At 40.0% G+C, this 12,922-nt stretch overlaps 1 protein-coding gene across 4 annotated transcripts in view; it reads right to left on the reverse strand.

Annotated features, from left to right (window-relative positions):
- Window positions 1-11,033, reverse strand: part of SRBD1 (S1 RNA binding domain 1) — a 114,544-nt gene extending 103,511 nt beyond the window's left edge. The window contains exons 1-10 of one of the 4 annotated variants that reach the window (XM_015857537.2): window positions 10,904-11,033; window positions 10,076-10,232; window positions 8,440-8,486; window positions 6,070-6,253; window positions 5,215-5,297; window positions 4,503-4,668; window positions 3,313-3,675; window positions 1,581-1,747; window positions 558-675; window positions 276-414 (exon numbers count right to left, since the gene is read on the reverse strand). In XM_015857537.2, the coding sequence (XP_015713023.1) occupies window positions 276-414; window positions 558-675; window positions 1,581-1,747; window positions 3,313-3,675; window positions 4,503-4,668; window positions 5,215-5,297 (1,036 nt within the window). In that variant the 5' untranslated portion in view covers window positions 6,070-6,253; window positions 8,440-8,486; window positions 10,076-10,232; window positions 10,904-11,033. Of the gene's footprint in view, window positions 1-275; window positions 415-557; window positions 676-1,580; window positions 1,748-2,246; window positions 2,359-3,312; window positions 3,676-4,502; window positions 4,669-5,214; window positions 5,298-6,061; window positions 6,254-8,439; window positions 8,487-10,075; window positions 10,233-10,903 lie in introns of those variants that run through there. The other 3 variants (XM_015857535.2, XM_015857536.2, XM_032443642.1) reach the window with 3 other exon arrangements.
- Between the last annotated feature and the right edge of the window lie 1,889 nt (window positions 11,034-12,922).

A 12,922-nucleotide genomic window follows, 5' to 3' on the forward strand; every position in this document is an offset into this window, starting at 1 on the left:
GTTTGATGGGCCGTCCCTGGAGACTTTAAGGTGAGGCTGGATCAGACTCTGAACAACCTGATTTAGCTGTGGATGTCCCTGCTCATTGCAGGAGACTTGGACTAGATGACTTTTAAATGTTCCTTCCAACATTAAGGATTTTATGATTCTAAGATCTCTGGAATTTAAAGTAGCTGCATAACTTCCAATAACCTACGTACAATTAAAATAATTCCCACCATAAAAACTACCAAAAAGTTTAGGCTATTACTGCTCATAGAAAGCAAAGTGTTTACCTTTGGTATTGGGTCTAATATAAGAGAAGAGATTGAGTTCCATGGGTCTCTGCAGGAGAGAAAGAGCTGCAGGTTCTAATCCCAGCTGCCTGGCCCTCTGGGCTTTGGTGCCTTTACTCCCCGTTTTATAAGGTGTAGTCTTAAAACAAAACAAAAATAACACCGTTACTAAAAGGCAAAGAAATATTTAAAACACACTATCAGCATTACTTAATGTGCTATTTAGTAATGTGGGGATACGTTTAAACTAAGGATGATAAAAAAAAAGACTAGCATACTGACCACATGGTCCAATTCTTCCAAAGTTCTGCAATTTAATAATGATGTAAATAGGCATCCTGATAGTTTCCCTTCTTTCTTCAACTTCTGTATCGTTGTATGTGTCTTCTTAGCAACAGTACTAAAATACAAGACATTCATATTATCAGCCACATTTCATAGCAGATTGAAGTGGCTTCTAATTATGATCTTATCTAGTACACTGTTAAAGCATCAGAAAACACTCAAGATTGAATCTCACACTAATCTTCAAAACTTGACAACTCAAAAAAGAGTTCCTATTATTCTCTCTCTCTAAATAATTTTAAATCCTATCAAAATATGTTGCAACGGCCTCAAGAATATTAATTCAAAGACAAATCTATGTCAATGACCACTAATAGCTGCAGTCTGTATCAAAATAGTTTTGCAGCACCAAGTGCAAGGTACCATGTTTTAAGCTCTTTGATGTTTCATAAAGTACCTGTGACAATATTCTACTGCAGACGGTATTTTGTTATGATTTAAATAACTTGTTCAGACTATCTCAGGCCACACTTCCTCTTTGGAAAGAATTTTTTCCTGGAGGATATTAACATAGTATGAGTACATCCAAATGCAATGGTCCAGGATGGTTTAACCCACTCTCCTGGTACACTACAACCTCAAGTAGTACCCATGTCTAGAAGCTTTACTGTTCCAGGTAGTGAGTTGAAGGACTCTTAGTAGTTTTCAAGGGTACAGTTTGCATTTAGTTGAACTACATATTGACAGGTTCTGCAAGTTACTAAAATTTCAGGCAGATTAATAACTTATTTTTTCTTTGACTAAAAATGATGTTAGATTTCTTGTTACTTAGAGTGAAAAAAAAAACAAAACACAAAAAAACAACAGACAAGACACCAAGGATAGTTACCCCAGCTTTAAAATTTCTTCTTTAATAATTTCTTTATAATTGCAGCGTGTACAAAACGTCAAAAGAAGGGGTTACAGGCTGCTACCTACTCACCTCCTTCTCCAGATACCTCCTACTATTAGCTTACTTACCGTAGCTCTTCTAATGTTTGCTGCACATCTCGCAAGGCATCAGCCTCCAGATTATTGATGAGCCCTTTTCGATAGCGAACAATAAAAGGAATTGTGTTTTCTTCATTAAAGAGACGAATTAAATTTGCACATACCCACGGCTCAACATTTGTTCTATCTGACAAAACCTGCCACAAGCAAAAAAATAAATAAATAAAACGAATTAAAAAACATTTCAGGAAGGCAATAAATTACTTTAAATGGTGTCTTACTCAAGTTCTAAGCCAAATCCAGAATAGCATATCAACCAGCAGGGTCTACTGTCATCTCTAAAACAGGTTGCCAGGTTCCCCATGCACCCAACCACCACAACCAGTACTTCAAAAGCAGATGTGTAGCAATCAGGGATTCCAAATTCTTGTAACCGCAATAAATAAATAAATAAATGAAGAAAAAAGTAAAAAGGAAAAGGAATTTTAAAGAAAATAATAATTATAAAGAAGAATCATTAAGACAACAAACCATCCAACTCAAAAATCCTGAAACTGTTCCTTTTAAGCCAGCATCAAAGTATCTCACAGTTAAACAAAGCAAAAGAAACCCAAAGATGATCCTAATTCCATTCTGCCAATAGTTAGCAATGTCATGCTAGTTTCTACAGGTTTCAAGACAAATCAAATTTTCTACCTTTTTATGCAGGTAGTACTGAGTATGATGAATAGGATATACCCAATCTATTCCCATGCAGCTCATATTAAAGCATTCCATAGCAATAGTCAGTCTCCGAGAATGAGAGCTGTCTTTATTTGAATGGCTCCAAAGTTAGCATCCTACAAAAGCAAACATGATTATCTCCCTTGATGTCACTGTTGTTTCAAGGGGAGCAGCTAAGGGAACTATGAATGTTCAGTCTGGAGAAGAGGAGGCTTAGGGAGACCTTATTGCTCTCTACAATTGCCTGAAAGTTAACAAGGTGGGGATTGGCCTCTTCTCCCAGATAACTACCGATAAGATGAGAAGTCATGGCCTTAAGCTACACTAGGGGAGGTTTAGATTGGATATTAGGAAAAATTTCTGCACAGAAAGTGAGTTGAGGCACTGGAACAGGCTGCCCAGTGAAGTGGTCTATTCACGGTCCCTAGAAGAGTTCAAGAAATAGCTATATGTGACACTCAGGGACAAGGTTTAGCAGGCAAGGTGGTGAGGGGTTGACAAATCAACTTGATCATCTTGGAGGTCTTTTTGAGCTCTAATGATTCTATTAATTTTATTAATTCCTTCTTCATGGTAATGCAAGTTGGTATACACAATCAGGTGAACCTTGACAACAATGCTCCACACTAACTAATCTTAAATTCTGAAATCCCAACTCTTTCAGCGTGCATTCCTGTAGGAGGTTCACTTAACTACATCTACCAGAAAAGAAACAAACAAAAAAAAAAGCACCACAACCAACCACATGTGCTGATAAGGGAAAAATATGCAGGAACCTATTACAAGCGAACTTTGTACTAAGGACTGCATAAGCCATAGATGTTAGAATAATGTTAAGATTTGAACTTCTAAGTTATCAAGCAACATTTATACATGTATTATGACAATGTAATCAGAAGCTAAGTGAGTACTACACAGCATGACGACTCTGACATTCCAACTGATGTCAAGAGGATTCAAAATTGTACGTTAGATTGCGAATTCAAATTGTGTAGGAAATTGTAACATTGACATTTCAGAAAAGGAAAAGATCTCATACCTGTACAATATCCCAGTTCATTTCAAATTCTTCTTTTACTTTATTGCATCCTAGACTTTTTACTGGCTTTCCTTCAGGAGACGTAGCAGATTTCATCTTTTTTAAAGGTGGTTCATCAAATGCAAAATCCTCCTCAGATTTCTCATGTTTCACTTGATTTTCTATTACAGGAGCACTCGTCGAAGGTTTTTCATCACTCTCTAAATTCTTTACGTTCATTCCTTGAAATGGACTTACTTCACGTTTTTTAGGCTGTACAGGCATTTGCTTTAAAGTGTTCAATTTACTGCCTACATTTTCCTCCTTAGGCTTTTGAAGTTGTACCTTATTATCTTCTGCAGGAGCAATAGGCAATGATACATCCTATCAAGAACATGTGAAACTGTATTAAGCACTGACTGATATAAACTAGCTCAACAACATTTCAATTAACACCACAGAACATTTGAAACCAGATATTTTCTCCAGTGATGTCTCTGTCTGGCAGGGAAATGCCAAGATAGACTTCAAGTAACATGGAATATTTCTTGTGTGGAAGAAATTAAAGGAAAAACATACCAAACAGAGTTATGATTTGCAAGATCAAATATAACTATCCGCTCAAGATTTATCCAGGGCTCTCCTTCAGAAGATATTGACCTACAGTGCTTACCTCCACTAATCTGAACAAAATTGGGGATAGCGTGGCAGGGAAGCACACTTCTAATAGAATACAGTGTGCAGAATCTTGTATTTGTCATTACAAGCTTCTATCCTTACTGAGTTGAACAACCATGCAAAGAAACTTTTAACTACAGGGCTTCTTTTGTCATGGCACTGAGCTGGTAAAAACATAGAAGACATCAAAGGGACAAGACAGAAACTAGAGACAAAGAGACATTCTAATGCGTAGGTTCTGTTATAGAAAGAATAGAGGTGTTTTTTTATTTTTGTTGTAGAAAGAGGTTTTTAAGGAAAACCAAGTCAATAATCATTGGTCAAAATTTTAAAGAACAGGCTTTTAGATTTGGAATACAAGCATGCAAGAAAGCCATGTTTGTCATATACACTTAATGTTCAAAGTAAAAGTGGAATTAGATGATCCAATTGTTCAGTCAGACAACCAAGTGAACCACAGTTAGAAAAATTCTGAGCATGTTATTTGCCCTCCACAAACATTAAATATCTCTTGCTTGCAGATAAACACTCACCATTTCCTTTTTTATTGCTACCTTCTTGACTTTTTTCCCAGCCACTCCTGAACGTGGAGAAGCAAGTTTTTTAGGTTTTCCCTCATTTTTCTTCTGCAACCGAGGTCTCTTGGTAGTTTTGCTTTTTGGCTCCCATTCCTCTTCTTCCTCCTCTGATTCAGAACTCCTGGAAAAACAAACAAGTAAACAATACTGTTAGACAGATAAATAAAAAGTACATAAGAAAGATCATCTGAGTGTTTTCTGACATTAAAGAAAGGGAACCGAAAAAGTGAGCAGAAAGAAGGCAGACTCAGAGAACACAGGTCTTTGATTCTGTTGCAGAGTTCATAGCTGGAACAATTCATCAAGTTTTCCTGAAGGTGGTCACTACCATGCATACATGTTTGATTCTGTTTGGACAACTGGTTCAAACAGTATCAATTCAGTTTCATCCCATCATCACTGCAAACACGAAACATAAAAAGTAATTCGTGGTTTATAACTGAAGTTTTACAAATTAAAACTTTTATCCAACCTCCCAGAAACTGAGTGTTATTCTACCACTCAAGCTTAGTACAAACCTTTGATGAAAACTGTTGTAACATATATGCAAAAAAATAAATACCAAAGAAAATATATATAATGTATAAACAACACACACACCAAAAAAAAAAACAACCAAAAAAACCCACAAAAACAAACCCTCATTCTAAGAAAGCAGTGATCTTACGAATTAAGAAACGAGGGTAGTTCATCAACTTCTGATGTAGAGGCTTTGGCTTCAGATTTCACCCTCCTTGGTAGAGATGTCATCTGAAACAGAGTGAAGAAGAGAGAAATCAAACATTTGGTTGAAGTTAGCTTCTTATTCAGTCCTTTAATTCTCTGCCAAGTGCGTCCTTACAACGTCTTCACCAATCAAAAAACTCCTCCAGAGTAAGTTCACATTTCGTAGTACCCAAGAATTTAGGCCACAGCAGCAGACATCCAACAATGATTTCAACTCAGCCAATAAACAAACCAGCACTAAATTATTTTTCTCAATTGCAGATAATTATTCCAGCTGCACGTAAAGCTACCCTAGCAAAATGAATACTGGTTCTCAGACGTATTGCTGTGTGTTATGTACTGTGCCAATCCTGCCTCCATCAGTCTTCTAAGGAACAATAAAAATAAGATCCAATAATGTAAGCTAGCATATGGTTTTGATGTGAACAGTATTACAAGAAGATTTTCCATTTAGATCTTGAATTTCATCTTTAAAGGCTGTTGCTGCTTGCATGCATATTAAAAACAAAAGTTGCTTGTATTCTTCAAAAAGCAGTTCCAGAATTAAGTTACTTAAGTGGCAGTTGTTGGCACCATAGCACAAGAACTACTGGAAGCCTACATCAATTAGCACAAGCTATAAGCTTGCTTGTATCATAGAAGTACGTAGTAAATATCAGAGGTAACAACAAGTCAGCTCTCCTGTGCTCTTTCATTGGCTGAAATGCTACTGTGTGAATGGTGAGAACACAGGTCTATGCAGATCCATGACAGGAAGACAAATCTCCACAGAACACACAAATACTTACTTTATTACCTTATTAGCTTTCTTCTGACTTTTCTTCTTCACTTGGAGTCCTGAGGCACCTGGCAACTTCACCCAGACACCCTGCTCTCCCTTTTCCTTTGCTCTTGGTTATTATCATAGACCTGAATTAATTATACAGTTCTTCCTTTTGCCTCAGGGGCATGAAAATAACGTTTCCATTTTATATTGTAATCTGTGAAAGGGAGAATTAAAAACATTATCCATGTTTGCAAAACTAAGATCTCTAGTATAAGTAATGCATTAGACAGATGGATTTCTGATTTTGCAGGCACAGGGACACTTTTTAGAATGGTCAAACTTTACAGTTCTTTCCATTTTCAAACTGGTATTCACTAGAATACACTAGATTAAATATATTACCTATCAGTCAAGCTACTTCAGCTAATCCAACTAGTATTCTGTAGTGTTCCAGGCAGTTTTTGAAGGTAGTAAACCAGTTTTTAAACAGTGAAAACAGCTTATTCATCATCACTCCTTCACCATAGGGAAGAAAAAGGAACAAATCTGAGGTGAGAATTCCCCCTAGATAACACTGCTCTTTTGATTTCCCTGCAAAATTTGGTCACTCAGCACATTAACTTAATGTGCTCAAAAGCCCCAGTAAAAGGCAGGACTCATTTGGATTACCTTTGTTTGCTGCAGTCCTTCACAAAACTGGAGAAATACCAAATACATGTATGGCCAGAAGATCAGGTCAGCACAGAACCTGTCCTCTGCTACAGTCATCAGTAATGTGCCAGTTCTCAAATACATGCACTGCGATAGGACTGGCCTCTGATAGATTAATAATATTTAATTAAATAGTAAAAGTTTAGCTTATCTACTAGATTTTCTACAATAACTTGTTCCTGAAGGTGTTGGTACATACACTTAAAATTAATTTGTACTTAACACTCACAAGTTACGTTAGTCCAACACTTATTTCTAAGTAACTGTGAAACAGAAAAGCTATGGTCAGAAGCTAAAACGGAATTATATAACTCTACAGCTCAAAGTAAAAACTGAATACCCTAGACCATCAAGGGCATCAGAGCAAGGGGTATCACCAAGAAAAAAGTTGGAACACTTCAAGATGAGGTGAGGTCCAGTCAAAACCAGCTCCTCTTCTAATAAGTGTATACACCAAAGTGGCTATACTCCTAGAAAAATAATCCTGCCATTGCTACATATACTCTTTTTATTTGCATAGAATCATCTTCCTATGTCCACAAACGTGCTGGTGATTCCAAATTGTCAGACAGCTGTCTGCTAAATTTTACTCCTGAGCTGCCTGCGCTAGAGTGTGCTAACACCCACAGTTAATGACTAAGAAAAACAGTCCTTATGTGATTCACTGCAGAGGGAGGCAGGGAAGACAAGAAAGCAATGAGTCTAAATGCCACTGGTGATGATGAACAATTTTATTTTAATTTTTAAGCTTAAGCTATTTTTTTTTTTTTTATAAGTGAAGCAAGTCAAGAAGACTCAAGAAACACGCCCAGATATATTTTACGAGGATACCTAAAATGCTCACTGCACAGACTAGACAACAAAGCTCTCAAGCTATTGCCTGCTCTGTTCTCCATTACTACTTGGACGTGATATTCTGTGTTCCATGAAGCAGACTTCTCATGACAAGTGAAAAAAAAGTTTCTTTCCCAAAAGCTGAGTGAATTGGTAAGGCCTGCACTCACCACACAGCATACTGGAATCAAGACAATGTGAAGTTGGCCTCTCATCTATTATTATATTCCCTGGTTAGACCGACATCAGTGGCAAAACTGCTTTTATTACTTCCCTCTCCATAGCCTCCAGCTAGGTGAAGTCTGTTTCTACCTCAGGAAAGAAACTATAGCTTACACAGAAACATGTTCACTGCCCAAATCCAAAAAGCAGAAGAGCCAATTATACAGCTGACTTCTTGAAAAATTAAGAGCAGAATTTATGCCAGAGAGAAGTCAGAATAAACATTTTTCCCCCCTACCTGAGCTTGTGTTCAGTGCTGTTGTATCTTAAGGCAGGTGTTTGCAGTGCCTGGATTCTCAGCATCTCCCATACTCAGCACTCACAGGAATCATCCAGCAAGGCACACAACTAAGTTAACTACCCTGTGTACCATTTCACTGGCCTGCCATTCAGTGTTTTGAACTTCTACAGCTTGGTTCTAGCAACTCTCCCTAGCAGCCAAAGCCAGCAAACCTCCAAGTAATGATTGCTAGCATATTATTTTTAGTTATTTTACGTGCTTGTCAGAGGTTTTGTGGTGATTAAAAATGCTTTCCCTTGAGAAAGAGCTCTTAACAACCATCTTACCAACAGTATTTTTACTTAAGTTTAGAGCCAAATACTTCTGCATTACACAAATACTTTAACACCCACCTGATTTCATTTCAGATCTGTCCCTGCACAATCTTCTAGGCAACAGGCTGAAATCATAACACAGAACCTTCACTCTCCATTCAAGGAAATCAATATTCTTCTGCTTACCCATTTCCCCATCACTCATCTATTTAAATCATTGCTATGTAAAGAAATATACATCTCTGGTCACTCTCTTGTTCCCACCGCTTCTATTCTCTCCACAGAACGCACAGCTCCATAATGAATCAGTTATCCCAAGGGCAGTAAAGGGCAGCTTCTCCCTGCCTGACAACTAACTCTCTAAAATAAGGCTAGTGTAGATCAGAGTTGGGTCATACCAGGAACAAAGAAAAGTGACAGCATAGCTCTTAGTATGCCTCACTCTACAGAAACCTAGCATCAATTTGCACAAAACATATAGCCACCACTGACCTGCTTTTAAATTACAGATGTAGGCAGCCTGTAGGGTAGAAAGCAGACAAGGGCTATAAGGGCATTATTTTGTTGAAGGGCAATCCAGGCTTCATTCAGAAACTTTAAAGGGATGATAGTCCTCCCATTCTCTCTATTCATGCAAAGATACAGCCCATTCAAAGTAAATTTCATCAAATGTGAATCCAGGTGTCATAAGCAACTATCTGTAAAACATCTTAAACTCCTAACAACTGGACAATTGGAATCAGATGAAAAAAGCCTCTCAAAGAAAACCAAACAAAAACACTATTTAAAAAATATGCCAACAAAACCCATCACTACTACAACACTGTGTAGCTCAACTGTTAGAGCTACTACCTTCAAAATCAGAAATCGTTCCACTGTTCCCCTGATATCTTCTATAGTGATATCATCCCTATCTTCTAGGGAAAAAAATTGTAGAAAATATTCTACCTTTGAAGCATGATCAAGCAAACGTCATCATAGCAGGCTTACATCACACAGCCTTACTACATGAAGTGACATAAGTACCTCATAAAGAGAAATATACATGATAGAAGATCTATACTGAGATCAAAGACCACAAAAGCATATGCATCTTAAAACCCAAAGTATTTCTATCTGAAGGTAAAATATTTACAAAACAAAACTACCAAACTATACATACACTTGTAATTTTATTCCAGGACCTGTGAAAAAATCTGAACACTGAACCTTCTAAAGTTTTAATTCGAAATAACATGTTCCTTACAGGAAGGAAATCTGGCTACGCAGGAAGCTTCTCAATCACTGCTCTGTTGCCTCCACTTTTGTAAGGTGAAGAAAATGCACAGACAATAACATTTTACATGTTAGCTTAAAGCATGCAGTCCCAGCCAACCAAGAGCTTATTATAACACCAAGCATCTGGAGCAGGACAGAAAAAGCACTACAAATCCCACATGACAAGCGGATTTCAGACCATTATTAGCAGCAGCAGTTGAATGGCCCACTCTGATAACCCTATGAAGGCTTTAACAGTTGGATTTCACTCATCATTTTAAAGTGCCTCCACTGCATGCTATAACTAAGGTGCAAACACAACGTGAGCATTGAGTCAAGCAACAAAGAGGAGAAAACAAGGCACATGTAAGGAATCATTCTGAAATTTTTCTATGTTCCACAAGGTTATTGTCACCTTTAACAACGACGTTGTACTTCAAACATAAACTCAACTTACAGCGATCCTCCTGAGGCCAAAACCTTGGAGAACTGCCAGGCGTACTGCACACCAGAGCCGGCACAGCAAATTTCCAAGGACTTTTTCTCCTGCACAAAGTCGGTCAAGGCTACCTAGGAAAGGGATAGGATGCACACTGCGGGGGCTCCAGAGCTACCTGGAAAATTAAAGCCAGAGACAGACACATATAAGGCACGCACATACAGAAAGCAGTCTTCAGATCTAATCACAAAAGAAAAGGTGTATGGCTGCTTGGAGATGAAACAGAAGGATCACAATGGTAATATGTCAAGGTTACACACCAAGGGAGCACAATTCACCCTGACTTGTCCCTCTCGATGTGAGGAATCAATCCCGAGGACATAAAGGACAAGTGCATAAAATACTGCTGTCATTGAACTGGGAAAGGTACCTCGGAAGGGATGCCTGAGTACCGCTAGACTACATACAAGCAGTATGACAGTAGCCCAAGCAAGGCAAGGGGGGGCTGTTCTGGTTCAGAACAGCAGCCAGCGTGTTAGCGGCTTCCTCCAACCCAACAAGGCAGCCAGAAAGCAACACTCCCGTTAGGTTTGGTGGCACAGAGACGCGACCGGGCTCCAAACAGCCGCTACGCGCTCGGAGCCCAGCTCTTCACCCCGGAACCACCTCCCGCAACGTGATACGCTGCCGGCCGAGAGCATCGCCCCTCCAGGAGACGCGAACAGCGGAACAAAAGAGAACCCTCCGGGACCAGCAAGATCCCCGGGGCCCACAGACCGGCAGCCCTGCCCTGCTCCTGCCCACGGCCCAGCGCCCCACAGGGCGGGCGGCGCCCCCAAACTTTACCCCTGCTGCCGCGTTTGAAAGGGCCGCCAGGGCCGCCGCGGCGGAGCCGACCGCAGCACGGGGAGGAGCAGGAAGCGCCAGCCGCGCCGCGTTGCAGGAAGCGGGCAGCCAGAGGGGAGGGAACGCTGCGGGCCCCGCCCTCCGCTCCGCCTCGCTTTGCCCGCGGCCGGCGGGGTGACGGCCCAGCAGATCCGGCCCGTCGGGTCCACGCGGCCGCTTAGGGACGGCTGCCGTCAGGGGGCGCTGGTGGCCGGTCCCTGCGGTGCCGCGGAGCTGGAGATGGGCCTGGGGAACGGGTAGGGGTCGGAGGTCCGCCTCGGTGTCTTCCGGATCCGGACAGTCTGAATCTCAGCATCATTGAAGTGATCATTGAACACCCCTAGATCTTTTTTCTCCACATAGTTTTCCAGTCACTCTTCCCCAAGCCTGTAGTGTTGTATGGGGTTGTTGTGACTGAAGTACAGCACTTGGTCTTGTTGAACCTCTTCCCATTGGCCCAGTTGTCCAGCCTGTCCAGAGGGCCTTCCTGCTCTCAGGCAGATCAACACTTCCCCCTAGTTTGATTTAGTCTGCAAACTTACTGAGGGTGCACTCAGTTCTCCTCAACCAGAATTCTGACCCCACATTACTTCTCTGAGGTTGCAATGAGGTGTCTTAGTGCAGGTCTCCTGGCTACCAAGTATCTGCAAAGATGTGTTATTTGCAGGATGAATATTGTCAGTGGTCCTTGTAGAGATGAAGGGGTGAGGGCTGTGTACTGTGCAGCCAGTGGTCCTATATGAAATGAGCCTGCTGCAATGGGAAAGGCCATGTCCTTTTATTTGCAAAACATCTAGGTTCAGTTCCTGACTAATAGGAGTTTGGAAGCTGCTAGAAGTGTCTTCACTGCCTTTGGCTCAGAACCCCACTGGTACTGTGCAACTTTCCTGTTGTCCCTTTATCTCTACTAACTAGATCCTGTGTTTGTTTTCTTTTTAACTACACTGCGAATATTTGCACTGTCATGTTAGAAAAACTGTCAACATTGTGATCCCAGCATAAAGTTTCAGATGAAATTACTCTCTCTCGTGATCGCCATATTAATTCCTTTTTCACCTGTATGTAAGTTTGTCTGCTTTCAGCAGTGATCCTGTGAGGCCTGTCTTTTATGTGAAAGTTAATGGGTTCTGGTTTTCTGAAGTCATCGCTCCAGGAGTGGAGCAGTAGGCTGTTACACTGAAGCTGCCTTTAATGCTTCCATTACCCTAAAAGGTCTTCTGCTTTGTATCATAAATATTTGTAACTTGTGGTCATAACTACCAGCCAGCTGTCCTCATGTGCTGGAATGGTAACTTCTTAAATAGAACTAAGGTGTAATAAACTTAAATAATTCATAATTTTTCATCTTGACTTCATAATAAATATATGTTTAACAGCCTGGAATTACTTTAAACACAGTAATGTTCAATGCATTATCTGTCTTTCCATGAAGTTTACCTGACCTCTACAACTTTCAGGGGCCCAGAGACAGAATTATGCACATGTATGTCTTTATGCATGTAGTTATATCTGTGGTGCCAAGTCTGCAGCTGATATAAACTGTCATAGTCCTGCTGATTCAAATAGGGCCTGTGATTTACACAAGTTGAGGACCTGACTTGTAGACCTCAATAAGATTATTCATATGTTTGAAGGCAATTGAGTGCATAAGTGTTTGCAGGCGCAGAGCTGTTTCACTTGGAGCTTTGTCCTAGTAAGAGCCAAACAAAGAGTGGTTTAGTCTCATACTGGGGAAATATCCATTGCTACGACTAAATTCCTGTAATCTAACAGCTAATGTCATACGTATTAAGTCACATTAGAACTTCAGACAGTTATTCAGCTGAAATATCTTAATCTGTAATAGCCAAGATACTGATTTTTTATGTTTCATCTCAGATGCTGCTCTTGCACCAACTGGGCAGTAACCTTGAAATACAAGAACCCAGTGTACTATGTAGATAAGGACAAAAGGTTGTGATTATAAATAGCTTAGAAATC

The sequence above is a fragment of the Coturnix japonica genome, chromosome 3 (genome assembly GCF_001577835.2).
Source record: "Coturnix japonica isolate 7356 chromosome 3, Coturnix japonica 2.1, whole genome shotgun sequence".
NCBI classification, from domain to species: Eukaryota; Metazoa; Chordata; class Aves; order Galliformes; family Phasianidae; genus Coturnix; species Coturnix japonica.